Source organism: Pristis pectinata, chromosome 38 (genome assembly GCF_009764475.1).
Source record: "Pristis pectinata isolate sPriPec2 chromosome 38, sPriPec2.1.pri, whole genome shotgun sequence".
NCBI lineage: Eukaryota > Metazoa > Chordata > Chondrichthyes > Rhinopristiformes > Pristidae > Pristis > Pristis pectinata.
Window position 1 is genome coordinate 6043625 of NC_067441.1, and position 18381 is coordinate 6062005.

The 18381-nt window shown below is 49.0% G+C and overlaps 1 protein-coding gene across 1 annotated transcript; it reads left to right on the forward strand.

The window, feature by feature from the left end:
• The first annotated feature begins 10 nt into the window (after nucleotides 1-10).
• srr (serine racemase) lies at nucleotides 11-14686 on the forward strand. The gene is given in 10 exon segments (XM_052045049.1): nucleotides 11-57; nucleotides 2347-2519; nucleotides 5916-6045; nucleotides 6957-7060; nucleotides 7700-7819; nucleotides 10828-10902; nucleotides 12773-12856; nucleotides 12859-12918; nucleotides 12921-12986; nucleotides 14385-14686. Coding segments are annotated over 9 exon segments (1002 nt in total). The 5' UTR covers nucleotides 11-57; nucleotides 2347-2351; the 3' UTR covers nucleotides 14580-14686.
• The last annotated feature ends 3695 nt before the right edge of the window (nucleotides 14687-18381 follow it).

An 18381-nucleotide genomic window follows, 5' to 3' on the forward strand; every position in this document is an offset into this window, starting at 1 on the left:
GACGCCGCGGCCTAGTGGCCGGGGAGAAGCCTGTCTGTGGAGGCTGGGGCAGCACGGGTAAAGGTGGCGTGTGTCTGCCTCGGGGGGGAAGGAGGGTGTCCCCGCCGCAGGGAGGTTTCACATGCTCCCCTCGGCGCTCCCTCCCCGCCCTGTAGCCACCAAACTCATTGCAGACGGTTCATTGCAAGCTGAGAGCCAGCGCAAGGTTGAGGGAGCGCCGCACTATGGGAGGGGTGGTGAGGAGGGAGCGCCACGCTGTGGGAGGGGCGGTGCTGAGGGAGCGCCGCGCTGTGGGCGGGGCGGTGCTGAGGGAGCGCAGCAGTAGCAGAGGAGGTGCTGAGGGAGCGCCGCGCTGTGGGCGGGGCGGTGCTGAGGGAGCGCCGCGCTGTGGGAGGGGCGGTTGAGGGAGCCCAGCGGTAGCAGAGGAGGTGCTGAGGGAGCGCCGCACTGTGGGAGGGGCGGTGTTGAGGGAGCGCCGCGCTGTGGGAGGGGCGGTTGAGGGAGCCCAGCAGTGGCAGAGGAGGTACTGTGGGAGGGGCGGTGCTGAGGGAGCGCCGCACTGTGGGAGGGGCGGTGCTGAGGGAGGGCCGCGCTGTGGGAGGGGCGGTGCTGAGGGAGCGCCGCACTGTGGGAGGGGCGGTGTTGAGGGAGCGCCGCAGTGTCAGATGGACAAGCCGGCGCCTCCAGGGCACATTTATAGAAGTTTTACAAATAATCCGATGCAAGTGCTTTAAAGTGGAGCGGGAGATGTTCTGCCTGGAGCCAATGTTTATCTGCCAATCACTGTCATGGGAGCAGATGCGGTCATTATCCCTGTGTGTGTTTGTGGGATCTTGCTGTGCACGGATTTGCTGTCGTCTTCCCTACATTGCTGCTGCAACAACAACGATTAACAAAAAAACTAATTGCCTATAATGCATACTTTAATGCCCAGAGGTATTAAAATAAATGAAATTGTTTGTTAGAAAGGCAGAGTATTTTGAAAATAGAACATAGAACACTACAGCACAGTACAGGCCCTTCGGCCCACGATGTTGTGCTGACATTTTATCCTGCTCTAAGGTCTATCTAACCCTTCCCTCCCACATAACCCTCCATTTATGGTGAGAGACTAAAAAGTGTTGGTGTTCAGAGGGACATGAATGACTGAATGTTGATGTGCAAGCAATGTGGCAGGCAAACAGTATTTGAATACGAGAATAAAGATATTTTACAGTAGTTATATAGGGTTCTGGTTATTGTATCCATACTTAATGAAAATACTTGCAATAGGAGGAGTGTAACAAAAGTTCGCCAAGTATATACCAGGCTTGGGGGGGTATTTGTTCCTTGAGAGATTAAATAGGGCTGGGCTTATACTCTAGAGTTTCAAAGAATGAAAGGGAGTCTCCTCAAAACATGAAGCTTGGCAGGGTCAATGTTTCCCTCAGCTGGGGTGTCTAGAACTGGGGGGAGGGTCACAAAATAAGGGGTCAGCTGCTCAGGACTGAGTCATCGAGTTATACAGCACGGAAACAGGCCCTTCAGCCTAACTCGTCCATGCTGACTAAGATGGTCCCATTTGCCCATGTTTAGCCCATATCCCTCTAAACCTTTCCTGTACCTGTCCAAACATCTTTTTTAAAGTTGTTAGTGTACCTGCCTCAATCACTTGCTCTGGCAGCTCATTCTATATATGTGCTGCCTTTTGTCTGAAGAAGTTGCTCCTCTGCTCCTTTTTAAATCTTTCCCCTCTCACCTTAAACTTATGCTCTCTAGTTTTTGATCCCCTTTCCCTGGAAAAAAAGACTGCACGTTCACCCTATCCATGCCCCCTCATGATTTTATACTTCTCTATAAGGTCACCCCTCAATCTCCTATGTCCAAGAAATAAAGTCCTAGCCTGCCCAACCTCTCGCTGTAACTCAGGCCCTCAAGTCCTGGCAACATTCTCGTAAATCCTCTTTGCACTTTTTCCAGCTTAATGACGTCTTTCCTATAATGGGGTAATCAAAACCGTACATAATACTCCACGTGTGGCCTCACCAATGCTGCAACCTAATGTCCCAACTCCTGTACTCAATGCCCTGACTGATGAAGGCCAGTGTGCTGGGATGAAGAGATTCTCCCCCAAGAGGGGATAATCATTGGGATTCTCTACAAGAGGGGGGTGCAGAGGATCAGTCGTTGAGTATCTTCAAAACAGAAACTGGTAGATTTTTGGATATTAAGGGACATGGGGTTAGTGCAGGAAAGTTGTGCAAAGTAAAAGATCAGCCATGATCTTATTGACTGGCAGAGCAGGTCCAAAGGGGCCGAATGGCCTACTCCTGTTTCACGATATTCTTATGCTTCCAATCGTTACAGACAGAATGCCTTCTCACTACTGCATCTCGCTGGCCAGCGTGCAGAAGGCTCAGACTGCCATAAGTGGCCTTGTCCACCGAACCCCTGTCCTCACCAACTCCACGCTGGACCAGTGGGCTGAGCGGAAGATCTTCCTCAAGTGCGAGCTTTTCCAGAAAACGGGATCGTTTAAGGTAGGACCTCTGTCAGTTATCTCCGCCCACCCTGTTGAAACATGGCCAGCAGTCAAATCAGGATTAAAGTATGGAATTGGCACATGGCCATCGGACACAATGAAGGTCTTAAGTCTCAATGAACTAAGTTTATTCACATTATTACAGGAACCCAGTTAATCAAGTCCCTTCCCACTCATTCCCAGTGTGCACAATCCCAATGGACCCATCTCCTTCCCTTTCACTCCTACTGTACATGATCCCAGTGGATGATATCCCCTCCCATTCACTCCCATTGGATAATATCCCAATGGACCCAACTCCTTTCTATTCATTCCCACTGTACACAATCCCAGTGCACACTTCTTATACAGTCTCACTGTACATCATTCCAATGAACACTTGTCATTCACTCCCTCCATACCCAATCTTCACAAACTAAATCGCTTCCCATTCATTCCAACTGTACATAATTCCAATGGACCACAATCCCCACAGACCAAATCCCTTCCCATTCTCCCATCACACCCAATCCCAATGGACCATATCCTTTCCCTTTCACTCCCACTGTATACAATCCCAATGGACCTTGTTGTTCAGTCCCAATGTACATAATCTCAGTGGACTCCGCTTCAACCCCATTGACGAGTTAATGAAAATGATGGCCAGCACACACACTGTGGGCTGAAGGGCCTGCTTCTATGTAAAAATAACTGAGAATGTAAGGGTTAATGTTGTCCTGCTGCTGTGGCCTAACTGTGGCATGACTATAGTAGAGATGTCCAGGTGCCTTGTGTAAATCAAAGGAGTAGTTAGTTATGGAGTATCCCTGTCTTTGCGAGCTGTTTGCAATAAGCGGTTATCCTTGGAGCCTGGAGCTGTCTGTGAGTTCAGATTGTAGCATGATGAACTGCTGCTGAGTTACAAAGTGCTTAAAGATAACAAAAAGAACGGATAATGAAACAAAGAGTAAATAGTTATAATTAAGAAAAAATAAATCGTTAGGATAGCTTGGTAAGTGAAACTTAGCAGGTAAGCTTCTTTGTTTTAAATATAAAAGAGGGACCCTGGAATTTGAATCTTTGAGTGGGGATTGGTACAGAGCTAGGGTTACACTGTTCACTCTTTCTCTGTATCCCTCACTCCCACTAGCAAAAGAAAAATAAAGGGCTTGTTGTATGCTCCTTGGTTCTGTTTGTGTTTGCTTTATTACAGCAGGGGTGGACTTTCACACCTATGCTATATGACTTCATGGCCCCATGCCGGAAATCTCAAATAAAAAAAGAAAATGCTGGAAGCACTCAGGTCAAGTAGCATCTGTGGTCAAGGAAATGGTCAGTTTCAGCTTGAAACTCATTATCAAACTGGCGTTAGTGACCTCGTCCATCTTATTTCTGCCTTTGCCGGTTCCATGTTGAGCCACACTGAAACATTGACTCTGTCCCTCTTTGCACTGAGGCTGCCTGACCTGCTGAGTGTTTCCAGATCTTGTGTTCTTATTTCTTCCAATTCACAGAATCCTAAAGGATTAAATGCTTCCCTATTTGTCCCCGTTGTATAGAATCCGAGTGATTAAACCCCTTCCCATTTACACCACAGAATTGGCAATTGATAAAACTCTCAATCTTCTCTTGAAACGCAGGGCTCTGACACTGAACAAAGTTTGGAGGTGTAATTAGGAAAGTGAATTCCTTCATGTATTCAATACAGTGGGTAGTATAGCACTATCGCAACAAAAATTCAACAACTTCCATTTTCATGTGGGTTGGAGGCAGTCAGCTAATTCTTGAGGTGAAAGGCTTGTTCTAGATTGTGGGTCTGTGTGAAGAAGTTGCTCCTCAGCTCCTTAAATCTTTCCTTTTTAAGGTGTCACAGCTAAAGTACAGTGCAATAAGGTGCAAGGTCACAACAAGGTAGATTGTGAGGTCAGAGTCCATCTCATCGTATAAGGGAACAGTTCAATAGTCTTATCACAGTGGGGTAGAAGCTGTCTTTAAGTGTGGTGGTACGTGCCCTCAGGCTCCTGTACCTTCTACCCAATGGAAGAGAAGAGAGAATGACCCGGATGGGTGGGGTCTTTGATTATGCTGGCTGCTTCACCAAGACAGCGAGAGGTAAAGACAGAGTCCAAGGAAGGGAGGCTGGTGTCCGTGATGCTCTGGGCTGTCCACAACTCTCTGCAGTTTCTTGCGGTCCCGGGCAGAGCGGTTGCCGTACCAAGCCGTGATACATCCAGATAGGATGCTTTCTATTGGTGCATCGAGAGAGGCTGAAGAAGTTAGATCTGTATTCTTTGGAGAGAACGGAGGGTGATCTTAATGAAACATAAAATTCTGAGGGGTCACGACAGGGTAGGTGTTGAGATGTTTTCAGTAGTGGGAGAGTCTCGAACGAGGGGACATAATTACAAGATTAGGGGGTGGTCGTTTAATGCTGAGGTGCATTGGAACAACTTCTCGGGAAGGGTGCCAGACCTCTGGAATTCTCAACCCTGGAACATTGTGGAGGCTGGATCACTGGAGGAATTAGAAAGAAAGTTGAATACATTTTTGAAAGATCGGGACTGAGGGCTGTGGGGAACTGGCACAGAAAAGGTGATGAGGCCTGGGGCAGATCAGACATGGTCACATTGAATGGTGGGACAGGCTTGAGGGGCCAAGTGGCCTCCTCCTGATCCGATATTCCTGGGTCTTCACAGAAACTAAACACTGTACATTCTGGAAATCTGAAATAAAATTTGTTGGAAATTTCAGAACGTTTCTCGTGAAAGATCGTTGACCTGAAAAGCTTCTCACTTCACTGATGTCTGACCTGGCCCAAGTCTCCAGCATTTTCAGACATTATTCCAAACATCCAACACCCCAACAAAGGTGTTTGATCAGGCAAAATATGATACCGAGATGCATCAGGAGATATTAGCACATGTGAAGTTCCGCCAGAAGAGTTTGGTTTTAAGCAATGTCTTAAAGGAGCAGAGAGGGATGAATGGGAATTCATGAGCTTAAGGGGCCCAGGAGTTGAAGAATGCAGAGATCTCAGAGGCTGTAGGGCTGGGGAAGGCTGCAGAGATTGGGAAGAGGGCAAGATCAGGGAGGGATCTGAAAATAAGGATGCAAATTTTAAAGCCAATTCTGGTTTTTATACAATGAGATGGACTATGACCTCACGATCTACCTTGTTGTGACCTCGCACCTTATTGCACTGCTCATTCTCTGTAGCTGTGACACTTTACTCTGTACTGTTATAGTTTTTACCTGTACTACATCAATGCACTCTGTACTAACCCAATGTAACTGCACTGTGTAATGAATTGACCTGTACGATCGGTATGCAAACAAGCTTTTCACTGTACCTCGGTACAAGTGACAATAATAAACCAATACCAATACCATAAGCTGACGAAGTCTGTCGTTGCAGATCCGAGGAGCCCTAAACGCAGTGTCCAACCTCGGTGAGAGGGGGCAGGAAGGCCTCAAGGCCCGAGCCGTGGTGACCCACAGCAGTGGCAATCACGGACAAGCGCTGGCCCTGGCTGCTCGATTGCAAGGTGCGCAGAGGTGGATGTGTCAGCCCAGACTAACCAGTCCTGTACCCCAGTGATGTACAGTTCAGAAGTAGGCACCAATACTGTACCCCATGTTCTCCAGTGCCACCTGTGCTGGAACTTAGTGCACTGTGAGTGAAAGAGACAGAGTAAATGAGATGAGGGAATGAACTCCCCCATCCCTTTAACTGGCTGCACTGTGGCCGCCCCTTTAACTGGCTGCACTGTCCCTTTTCCTTTATCCCATATAAACCGCGACCGAGCCCCTTCACATCGCTGCACTTTCCCTGCTCTAACTCATGGTGTTTGTTCACCCAGGGTGTGGCTACTTCATTGTGTTACTGTACAGGGTCACTTCAGTACTCAGGGTGGGGGCTGTTGAATCTGCAGGTATGCAGACACTCTTCATTCAGAGCGACTGTCGCACACTGTAATAGTACAATTGCATAGGCATTGGCCCTTTGAAGGGGGGAGGGAGGGATGGGGTTGGGGAAAGGGAGGGAAGGGATGGGGTTAGGGAGGGGAGGGAGGGACGGAGGTTGGGGAAGGGGAGAGATGGATGGGGTTAGGGAGGGGAGGGAGGGATGTGGGAAGGGATGAGGGGAAGGAGGGTGGGGGTTAGGGGAGGGGAAGGTGGGGTTTAAGGGAGGGAGGAATTAAGGGAAGGGAAGGAGGGAGGGAGGGGCTTGGGGAGGGAAGGTGGGGGTTAGGGGAGGGGGAGGGGGTTGGGGAGGGTTAGGGAGGAAGGGGATTAGGGGAGGGGAAGTTAGGGGAAGGGGGAGAGTTTGGAAAGGGGACACTGAGGGTGGTGAGCTCCCTGCCTTGAAGGAGAGCCAGTTCATTGCCTGAATGACCTCAAGCTCCCTTCTCGCTGTGTTTCTAACCAAGTACAACCGTGCTTTAAACTTCCTCAGGAATTGCCTCTTACGTGGTTGTCCCTCAAACGGCCCCAGCCTGCAAGAAGGCTGCCATGCTGGAGTATGGCGCACGCCTCGTGGAGTGTGAGCCCACTGACCAGGTGAGGCATCGCCAGATGAAAGCGTGGATTGAGGAGCGAGAAGGGCCTGGATCGAGTGATGGAGGGTGTGCGGAGGGGAAGGAGTAAGGGAAGCAGGAGGTTGGATAAGTGAGGTGGGGAGCAGAGAGTGAAGGACGAGGTGGAGGCAGGATTGGGGAGCAGGGAGGGTGGGAGAAAATAGATCTTACCCCATCTTCCATCCTGGAGAAACTCCCTTGGTTTTCAACCCACATTTCACTGCTTCCCAGGCTAACTCACCTCTCTTGTTCAGGTCCGATGAAGGGTTCCTCATCCAGCGTGCCAACTGTTTCACTTTCCACGCTTGTTGCCCGAGTTTTCCCAGTGCTTTTTTTTGGCATCGAATCACTGTGTCTTTTCGGGGGAAAAAAATTTCTCATCCTTCCCTGGTCATCCACGTCCTCAGCTCTGGCTCTTTACTGTCTTCTGAAATGTCTTGGCAATCTACCGCATTCCCCGCCAGCTCGTGTCGGTGATGAAAGTCAGTGAACGAATAAGAAACAAATGCTCAGTTTTCTTCAAGTCACGACTGTTGCGTTCAGGTGCGAGGATTTCTCGCTGCAGGGAACGATTACACTCAGGGATGTGACTGGTGGTCAATTTACACTTTCTTTCTGTTAGTCTAGAGTGGAAACTGCGTCCAGAACAGTTACAGAGACTCAGGGGATCCTTGTCCACCCCAATCAAGATCCTCTTGTGATTGCAGGGCAGGGCACCATTGGATTGGAGATATTACAGCAGGTAACGTAAAGTGCCCAGAACCCTCAGGAAGGAACTCCGTGGAATGGGGCAACAGGGCAGGAGCGATTAAGTGGTTGTTCCGTGTCCCATACTTAAGCTCTCATTCCTTTTTAGAACATAGAACGTAGAACAATTACAGGACAATTCAGGCCCTTCGGCCCACAAAGCTGTGCCGAACATGTCCCTACCCTAGAAATTACTACGCTGACCCATAGCCCTCTATTTTACTGAGCTCCATATATCTATCGGTCTCTTGAAAGACCCTATTGTATCAGCCTCCACCACCGTTTCCGGCAGCCCATTCCACGGACTCACCACTCTCTGAGTAAAAAACTTACCCCTGACATCTCCTCTATATCTGCTCCCCAGCATCTTAAACCTATGTCCTCTTGTGGCCACCAATTCAGCCCTGGGGAAAAGCCTCTGACTATCTACCTTATCAATACCTCTCATCATCTTATACGCCTCGATCCTTGGACCTCAGTTCCCTTTATCCATCGCTGTCCACAACTAATTGATCATCTGTCACCTCCAATGCAATCCCACCGCCAAACAAATCCCCAACCCCCCCACCTCTGCTTGCAGTAATCTGTTCCCTCCCCAACATGCCAATCACCTCACAACAACCCTTCCTCTTCCCACCCTCCCTGTAGAAGATGCAACATCTTTCCTTTAACCACTCCCCTCCCCTCACCGTCCAAGTGAAACCTGTGATGGTTTGAGTTTGGTCTACTGTCTCCACCTCTCACAACATGTTCTCTTCCACATTAGAGAGACCAAAGGCCGATTCACCTGTCACTGACTCTCTGTGCGGCTGCCACTTGCCTCTGTTCCAGAGGAGCTCGGTGAGGGTTGAGCTCCTCATCTTCCCATTGAGCCAACGCAGCCTTCTGGAACGAACAGCATTCAACAATGGCTCTGCTATTCCCATTTACGTGACATCTTGATCCACCACTTTTGCCTTGTTCGGCACTCAAACAGCCTCCTACCCCAACACCAGCTTTTCCTTTCGTTCTTTTCTCCGCTTCCAAACTTCCTTTATCTCCAACCTTTCCCCGTCCTGATGAGAAGACCGTCAATCTAAACTGTTAACTCTTTCCCTGTTAACTGTTTCCCTCGCTCTGATTTGTTGAGAATTTCCAGCATTTCCGTTTTTTAGTTCAGATTTGCAGTGTCTGCATTGAGAAAGGCATGTAGCAGGGAAAGGCTGTTGGGCATTTTGAGGCTGTTCCGCGATTCAACACAATCATGGAGTTATACAGCAGGGAAACAGGCCCTTCTCTTTCATGACCAAGATGTCTATCCGAGCTAGTGCCACTTGCCTGTGTTTGGCCCATACCCCTCTAAACCTTTCCTATCCCTGTACCTGTCTAAATGTCTTTTGAATGTTATAATTTTCTCCACCTCTACAGCTTCCTCTGACAGCTCATTTCCATATACCCACCACCCTCGGTGTGAAAATGTTGCCACTCAAGTCTCTTTTAAATCTTTCCCCTCTCACCTTAAATCTATTTCCTCTAGTTTTAGACTTCCCCCACCCTGGGCAAAAGCCTATGACCTTCCACCTTATCTATTCCCCTATCGATTTTACAAACCTCCATAAGGTCACCCCTTAGCCTCCTACGCTCCAGGGAAAGAAGTCCCAGCCTCTCCTTGTAAGTCATGCCCTCCAGTCCTAGTAACATCCTCGTGAATTTTTTCTGCACCTTTTCCAGCTTAATGATGTCTTTCCTATAGTTGGGCGAGCAGAACTGTACACAGTACTCCCAAATGTGGTCTCGCCAACAACTTATACAGTTGCAACATGACGTCCCAACTCCTGTGCTCAGTGCCCTGACTGATGAAGGCCAACATGCCAAATGCCTTTTTCACCACCCTATGTACCCATAGCCATTGGTCTGTCTGTTCTACAACACTCTCCAGGGCCCTACTGTTTAGTGTGCAAGCCCTGCCCTGCTTTAAACTTACCAAAATGCAATGCCTCGTCCAGCTGAATCCCTTGCCTGTGCCTTCTTCTATTGCCAGCTGTCTCCTGTCTTGCCTTTCTCGTTCTACTGATCATAAACCAAAGCTATGCTGGTTGTCCCCAAACTACCACATCCTATTAGCCAGTTCCCCCTCCTCTCTTCCCCCTCCCCAACATCCTCAATGACCTGCAATGCCTCAATTTTAAAATTCTGATCCTTCCTTTCAAACGTCTCACCCCCTCCACCCGTCGCCTGTCTCTGCAGCCCCACCTCCCTTGAGATCCCTGAGGTCCTCCACTTTTAGCTGCTTGGCCACCCCGCCAATTTTCATTGCTACACCATTGCTCACCAGCCTTCAGGTGTCTGAGTCCCAAATTCTGGAATTCCCTTCTTTAGCCCATCCGTCTCTCCCTCCTCCTCAACACCATCCTCCTCGATTGAGCTTTTGATCACCTGGCCCATAAGATATAGGAGCAGAATTAGGCCATTCGGCCCATCGAGTCTGCTCCAACATTCAACCATGGCTTTTTTTTTCAACCCCACTCTCCCGCCTTCTCCCTGTAACCCTTAACCCCCTTACCAATCAAGAACCTATCAATCTCTGCCTTAAATACACCCACTGTCTCCTTACTTGGCCTATCCTTGTGAGAAGTGTTCAGCCACATTGAAGGTGCTATAGAAATGCAAACACCTGCTCCAGGTTGTAAATTCAGGGACATTGGATAGAAAAGGTCAAAGTCCATCCACTTGCCACTCTCCAACCCCACTGGTTGTCTGACATGTCAATAATGGAGATGTTGGCTAACCCTTGCAGCCAATCTCCTACGACAGGTCTAGCCACTAGGCGGGGCAAACCCCACCGTTAGTGAGACTTGGGCACCACAGGTCCAGAGGTGCAACTGCTCTCCTGGCATGCCACAGTCCACTGCGTTATATCTCAAATAACTCTGCTGCCGCCCGGTGCTGTTCTGTATTCCTGCTCAGTCTGGTAACTTGGCCCGATTATCACTCGGCGTTAATGGTTTGGTCCCGTGTCAACAGGTCCCAGATGTCCAGGCAGTGGTGGTCCCTGTTGGTGGTGGAGGACTGATATCAGGAATTGCAGTTGCCATCAAGGTAAGATAAGTGAACGAGCAGAAGGGTGAGAGTTAAATCTGGTGACAGGGAGAATGCTCCATACAGAGAGCATGTGCCAGCAGGTTGTATCCAGTAATGGGGTTGGTGTCATTTCAGTAATGCATGTTTAAGGATGTGTCCAGTGATGGGTGCAGGTTAATTTTTGGTAAAGGAGGAGGTGCTGTATCCATTAAGAGTTACACTTTATATCCAGTAATGGTATGTTATATATTTGGTAATGGGTGTGTGCTACATCCAGTATAAGTGTGTTTTAGATAATAAAGGGGTGTCTATTATATCGAGTAATCAGTATATATTATATCCAGTAATGGTTGCATGTATATTCAGTAACCCATGTGTGCTACATTCAGTAATGGATAGATTTTATCTACAATAATTATTGGTTATTTTATCCAGTAATGGTTGCATGTTATATAGAAACATAGAAAACCTACAGCACAATTCAGGCCCTTCAGCCCACAAGGCTGTGCCGAACATGTCCCTACCTTAGAAATTACTAGGCTTACCCATAGCCCTCTATTTTGCTAAGCTCCATGTACCTATCCACAAGTCTCTTAAAAGACCCTGTCGTATCCGCCTCCACCACCGTTGCCGGCAGCCCATTCCACGCACTCACCACTCTCTGAGTAAAAACTTACCCTGACATCTCCTCTGTACCTACTCCCCAGCACCTTAAACCTGTGTCCTCTTGTGGCAACCATTTCAACCCTGGGGAAAAGCCTCTGACTATCCACACGATGAATGCCTCTCATCATCTTATGCACCTCTATCAGGTCCCCGTCATCTTCAGTCGCTTCAAGGAGAAAAGGTCGAGTTCCCTCAACCTGTTCTCATAAGGCATGCCCTGCAATCCAGGCAGCATCCTTGTAAATCTCTTATGGCTTCCACATCCTTCCTGTGTGAGGCGACCAGAACTGAACACAGTTCTCCGTGGAGTCTGACCAGGTTCAGTAATGTTCAGTATGTGTGTTATATCCAATAATGGGTGTGTTATCCAAAATAGAGTGCATATTATATCCAGTTCATGTTGCGTCCAATAGTGAGTGTATGTTTTATTTAATACAGGTGGTTCTGCTGTAACGTGATAGTTGAGTTTCTAAGAAATCTTGTGCGGTAGAAATCGTGTTATAAAAACAATTGTGTCAGTGGGGAACAAAGGGGTTGGGAGGATAGTTTCAGGACTTACAGTAACAAAGTTATTTTTCCCGCAGGCTAAAAGGTGTTTTTTAATAACTATAAGCTTATTCTGTTGCTGGAAACGAAAAATATAAAGGCTGTATGCTGCATTGTTTAATAGAGCATCGTTCCCCAATATCAATGGGAGCGATTGCTGGTCAATTTCCAATGTCCTCCCACAGTGGAACTGGCAGCCCGTGTTCTGATCCCTGGCGGGGAGGCTGCGTGGAAACAGTATCTTTCTTTTCCAAGACAGCTTTTTTTTTTCTGCTTTGTCAATTTCTAAAGTAACTCTTAAGTGGTTCTCGAGTTCCTGATCAGAATCGTGTTATAACCAATTCACCCCATGTAATACGGATAGTCTTCCCTAATCCGTCAATCACATTGTATCCAATTCACATTATGGAAACGCTCATTATAGGAGAACTACCTGTAAAGGGTTGCATATTATATCCAGCAATAGGTGGGTGTCATATCCAGTAATGGGACCATCTTTTCTTCACGAATGCACCGATTCCCTCAGGAACGTGTAGAGTTCCATATATGTTATCTATGGACTACCTTCCATAGATGCTGCCTGACACACTGAGTTCCTCCAGCGTTCTGTGTGTTGTTCCATACATGTTGCCTAGCTTGGCGTTAACCTCTTGACTTGCACCCCTGTCCACCACAGACACAGCACCCACAGGTGAAGATCTACGCGGCTGAGCCAGAGGCAGCGGATGACTGCTACCAGTCAAAGCGGAGTGGCTGGTCTGACCCCCAACGCGCCACCCTCCTGTGACCATGGCTGACGCAGTGAAGACCAGCATTGGGAGCCAACAACCTGGCCCATCATCAGGGACCTGGTGGATGATGTGTTCACCGTCAGCGAGGAGGAGATTCAGGTATTTATCCACCCCACAACTCTGATGCATCCTATTTCTCCATGGGACAAAATGTGCAGTTAAGCCTAACTGCAAATTTTGTCCCATGGGGAAATAGGATGAATCAGCACCCTGAACTCCTGGCAAGCCTCAGTATTTCAGAATGGGTCCTGAGCTGTTTTCCCAGGAGCTGGTATTTGGAATTCACTGGATAAATGTCAGAGAGTGTAGCAGGAGCCGGCATTAATGGCTCAGTCCCTATTCATAGAACATAGACCACTACCGGCCCCTCAGCCCATGATGTTGTGCCGACCTATATAAACCCACTCCATGATTAATCTAACCCTTCCCTCCTACACAGCCCATAACCCTTCATCTTTCTTACATCCATGTGCCTATCTAAGAGGTCTCTTAAATGTCCCTGTTTGTATCAGCGTCTACCACCACCCCGGCAGTGCATTCCAGGCACCCACCACCCCTGTGTAAAAAATAAAAACAACTACCTCTGACATCTCCCCTAAACTTTCCTCCACTCACCTTAAACTGATGTGCTCTGGTATTGGCCATTACCCGCCCTGGGGGAAAGGTGCTGGCTGTCCATTCTATCTATGCCCCTCATAATCTTATACACCTCTATCAAGTCACACCTCATCCTGTGTCGCTCCAAAGAGAAAAGCCCTAGCTCGCTTAACCTCTCCTCATAAGAAATGTTCTCTAATCCAGGCAGCATCGTAGTAAATTTCCTCTGCACCCTCTCTAAAGCTTCCACACCCTTCCTATAATGGGGTGACCAGAACTGAACACAATACTCTAAGTGTGGTCTATCCAGAGTTTTATAGAGCTGCAACGTTACCTCGCGGCTCTTGAAGTCAATCCCCGACTAATGAAGGCCAGCACTCTTGAGCCACTTTTATTGTACAGTCAGAACGCCTGTTCTTCCTGGCAGAGGCAGAGGTATTGATCATCTTGGCTGTGCCACAGGATGTATCCCAATCACCCTCGAGTGCAGAAGATCGTCCTCGCAAGGCCCACTCCGGGGACTGAATCCAGGTCAACCCTCCAGTGCAGTGCCAAGGGAGTGCCCGCACTGGCTGAGGTGTTGTCTCTTGGGTGAGACGTTAAATGGAAGTCCCACACCCGCCCCCACATCTGATGGTGGGCGGTAAAGATCCCACAACCACTTGGCCTGATTAGAACTTGGCATTAGTGGTCTGGCCCCCCCACCGTTCACAAGCGGAGGTGCTCTCTGGGAATATCATTAAATATTTGTGGGATCTTGCTGTGCGTACATTGGCTGCTGCCATGCCCATGTTATAATAGCAACCACAGCACAAAGTACGCACTTGATTGGCTGGGAAGGGCTCTGGGGTGATGTGGAAGGCGCTGTATAAAGCGGAGAGGGGTGTCTGTCTTCTGCAGCGCGCCACACGGCTCGTCTGGGAGCGGGCGAAGCTGGTGATCGAGCCCACCGCCGGACTGGGCGTGGCGGTGGTGCTCTCCCGCCGTTTCCGAGACCTCCCCAGCAGCCTCCACAACGTCTGCGTGGTGCTCTGCGGGGGCAACGTTGACCTGGACTCCCCGCAGTGGCTGCGCGCACCCAGTGTCGCCAGCTGAGAAGATTCCGACCTCTACAGCAGAGGAACGGGTCGGCGTCCGTAAGTGGAGCTCGACGCGTTACTGGTGGCCTCTCCGTTTAACTTACGCTGCCATATTTGGGTTGGGGAGACAATGAATAAAAAATTGGGGGTGGGGGGGGGGCGGGGGGAGAATTGGTGCTTAGGTCGAAGAGAGTGGCTTGAACCAATATTGGATTGAAGGGCAGTGAGTGTGCAAGGGAGCGTGCTGGCATGGAGAGTTGGGGGGTTAAGTACTGTAAAGCTCTAGTAACCCAGCACAGCCTGGATTTTACGGATTTTTGAATGTTGTTTGTGATGTTGCGCAGTATTACAGTACATTTTCCAGTGAACCAGGTAGATCTAATGGCAGGATTCTGGGGAGTGTGGAGGAGCAGAGGGATCTGGGGCTTCATATCCACAGATCACTGAAAGTTGCCTCACAGGTGGATAGGGTAGTTAAGAAAGCTTATGGGACATTAGCTTTCGAGCTTAAGAGCCGCGAGGTAATGATGCAGCTCTACAAAACTCTGGTCAGACCACACTTGGAGTACTGTGTCCAGTTCTGGTCGCCTCATTATAAGAAGGATGTGGAGGCGTTGGAAAGGGTGCAGAGGAGATTTACCAGGATGCTGCCTGGATTGGAGAGTATGGATTATGGGGAGAGACTAAGGGAGCTAGGACTTTACTCATTGGAGAGGAGGAGGATGAGGGGAGACATGATAGAGGTGGACAAAATATTAAGAGGAATAGATAGAGTAGACAGCTAGCGCCTCTTTCCCAGGGCACCAATGCTCAATACAAGAGGACATGGCTTTAAGGTAATTGGTGGGAAGTTCAAGGGAGACGTCAGAGGGAGGTTTTTCACCCAGAGAGTGGTTGGTGCATGGAATGCGCTGCCTGGGGTGGTGGTGGAGGCTGATATGTTGGTCAAATTCAAGAGATTGTTAGATAAGCACATGGAGGAATTTAAAATAGAGGGATATGTAGGAGGAAGGGGTTCGATAGTCTTAGGCGAGGTTTAAAGTTTGGCACAACATGGTGGGTCGAAGGGCCTGTATTGTGCTGTACTGTTCTATGGTTCTAACAGGAGCATGGGAACTGGGGTGCTGATGAATGGGGAGAGAGCGCAGCCCCCAGTGAGTGCAAGTGAACACAGGAGCCAGGGCCCTGGAGAGTGGGAGGGGAGGAGAGAGTGGAACGAGTGTCCCTGTGGGTGGGAAGATAGGATGGCAAACATCACTTGGTGAGCCAGGTGCCGAAACTATGAGATCTCTGAATCATTGGACAACAGATTATCTGAGTTTTACTGCAGTAACTGGAAGATCGGGTCACAAACTGGGAGCTTCCAGAAATAATTGCGGATTGCAAGAACAACAGCTCAGAGCAACGTGCCTCGGAGGTTCCAACACAGCAACAGCGTTGGCATCCACCCGACCACTTGGAAAGTTGCCCGGATATACTCTGTCAGGGGCTCGTCCAATTACTCACCTCATCCATCAACTCTGTACCATTGGTGAAGTGGTGCAAGGGAGGACTGACAGTGTGCTCAAACCCCCTCAGTTCAGGTTTCATCAGGACAGAGTTCCAGACTTCATCTGAACCTTGGTCTAATATCAGACAAATGGACTGAAAACCAGGGCTGAGGTGAGGGTGACTGGCCTCGACATCAGGACAACATTTGGCAGCAAGGAGCCTCCATTAAACACAAGTTAATCAATGGACCTCAAGGGGAATCCTCTGTCCAGAGTTGTACTTTGACCAAAAGATGGTTGTGGTTGTTGAGAGGTCAATGTCACAGCCCAGGACATCGCTGCAGGAGTTCCTCAGGGCAGTGTCCTGGGCCCAGCCATCTTCAGCTGCTTCATCAACGACTCCTCCTTCTGCCATGTGAGAAACGGTGATGTTCGCTGATTGCACCACGTTCAGTTCCACTTGCAACCCTTCAGACGGTGGAGCAGTCCGTGTCTGTGTACAACAAGCTCTGGGCAACATTCAGGGACGGGCTGATAAGTGGCGAGTAGCATTTGTGTCACACAAGTGACTGCCTCCAATCCTTAACATCCAGTGGTGTTACCCTCACTAGGTCCCCCACTGTCAAATGTTCGGTGAAAGTCGACCCGCGCTCTGTAATAAATCAGACAACAGCAGAACCAAAGAACTTACAATTAATGCTTTATTAGTTTATCGCTAGCAGGAGTGAGGGATACAGAGAAAGAGTAAACAGTGTAACCCGAGCTCTGTACTGAACCCACTCAAAGATGCCCCGGTCAGTGTGTACTTTTATACCCCCTTCGTGAGAAACCTTCGTGGGAAGTTGCACTTTCTACGGCAATTGCTTACAGCAAGCATTTAGCACAACAAGATATGACTAAACATCCCGCACCTGGACCTACTTCTAGCCATGACTATAGTCACCCCATGGCTGAGGTAATTTCATACCATGGGAAGAATGGCTGACTATGAGGAGAATAGATGCACATCATTAACCCTTACATTGCCAGTTATCTTTTACAGTCCAGGCGGTATGGGTCAGCTCAAGCTTAACTAAACCAGAGCGGGTCAGAGGCTGGGTATCCAGCAGCAAGCAACTCTGCTCCTAACTCCACCAGCTACAAAGCCCAAGTCAGGAGTGTGTTGGAACACTCTCCACTTGCCTGGGTCAGTGCAGCTCCAACACCCATTCAGAAGCTCGGCACCATCCAGCCTGGCTTCTCCACACTCTGAACACTCCATCCCTCCACCACCGATGCAGTGTACACTGTCTACAAAACGCACCGCCGTTACTCGCCCAGGCTGCTCTGACAGCACCTCCCAAACCCATGACCTCTTGTCCTCCTTGGTGATAAGGGCAGCAGGTCCTGGGGAATAGTCTGGTCTCATTCCTTCATCACTGGGTGCAGATCCTACAACTCCCTGCGCAACAGCACTGTTGGAACGTCTTCCCTACGTGGACTGCTTGCAGCTCAGCGCCTCTTGACAGCAACTACAGATGGGTAAAAGTGTTAGTGTTACCCCCCCCCAATCCTCCCTCCCATACTACACCTTCTGCCCATGATAGGGGAGGGTGTACTTGGGCTGTGGAAGGAGATTAAATGGGTGGGTTGATTCTGTGATAGAGGGGAGCGTACACCTACTGGCGGAGGTTCAGTCAGCATAGAAACTCAGACTCGTCATGGAACCTTGCCGCTCAACCTGCAGACAGGTGCATGTGCCGTACAGCCAAGATGTGCCAATCCAGCATCAGCACCTATTTGAAATAACACAAAGCCTTTGGTGTCATGAATAATTTATTTGATTAAAACCAGCATCATCCTTTCTTATGTACGAGTGTTTCACGTCCTGGAGATTGAAGGCTGAGTCTCAGCACGGGGGACTCTACTGGATGTAGGAAATTTAGGAACACAGACAAGAGACCTTTGGTCCTCCTCACCGTTGTGAAACAGATTTGAGGTCTCGAAGGACAAGGACTCTGAACACAGCCTTAGCGGTAAATGATTTATTTACAAAGACAAACGCGGGGAAAAGGTAACGGGAACAACACACGCGCGCACACCGGTTATATCGAGCATGGGAAAATCACAACAAGGGTAAAATACACGCACACACAACGAACTGGGTACAGACAATCAAGGAAAAAACAATACGATACCCGCCACCCCTTGACTCAGTGCAGGCACAGCTCTATGCTACCAGGGATACTAACTAGAACGCTCCTAACCCTATTGACAGTGCACACCTTACCAACGATCTCTCCAGCGTCGTTCCACGGTTCCTCAGCCTGGCACGACGCAGGGTGAATC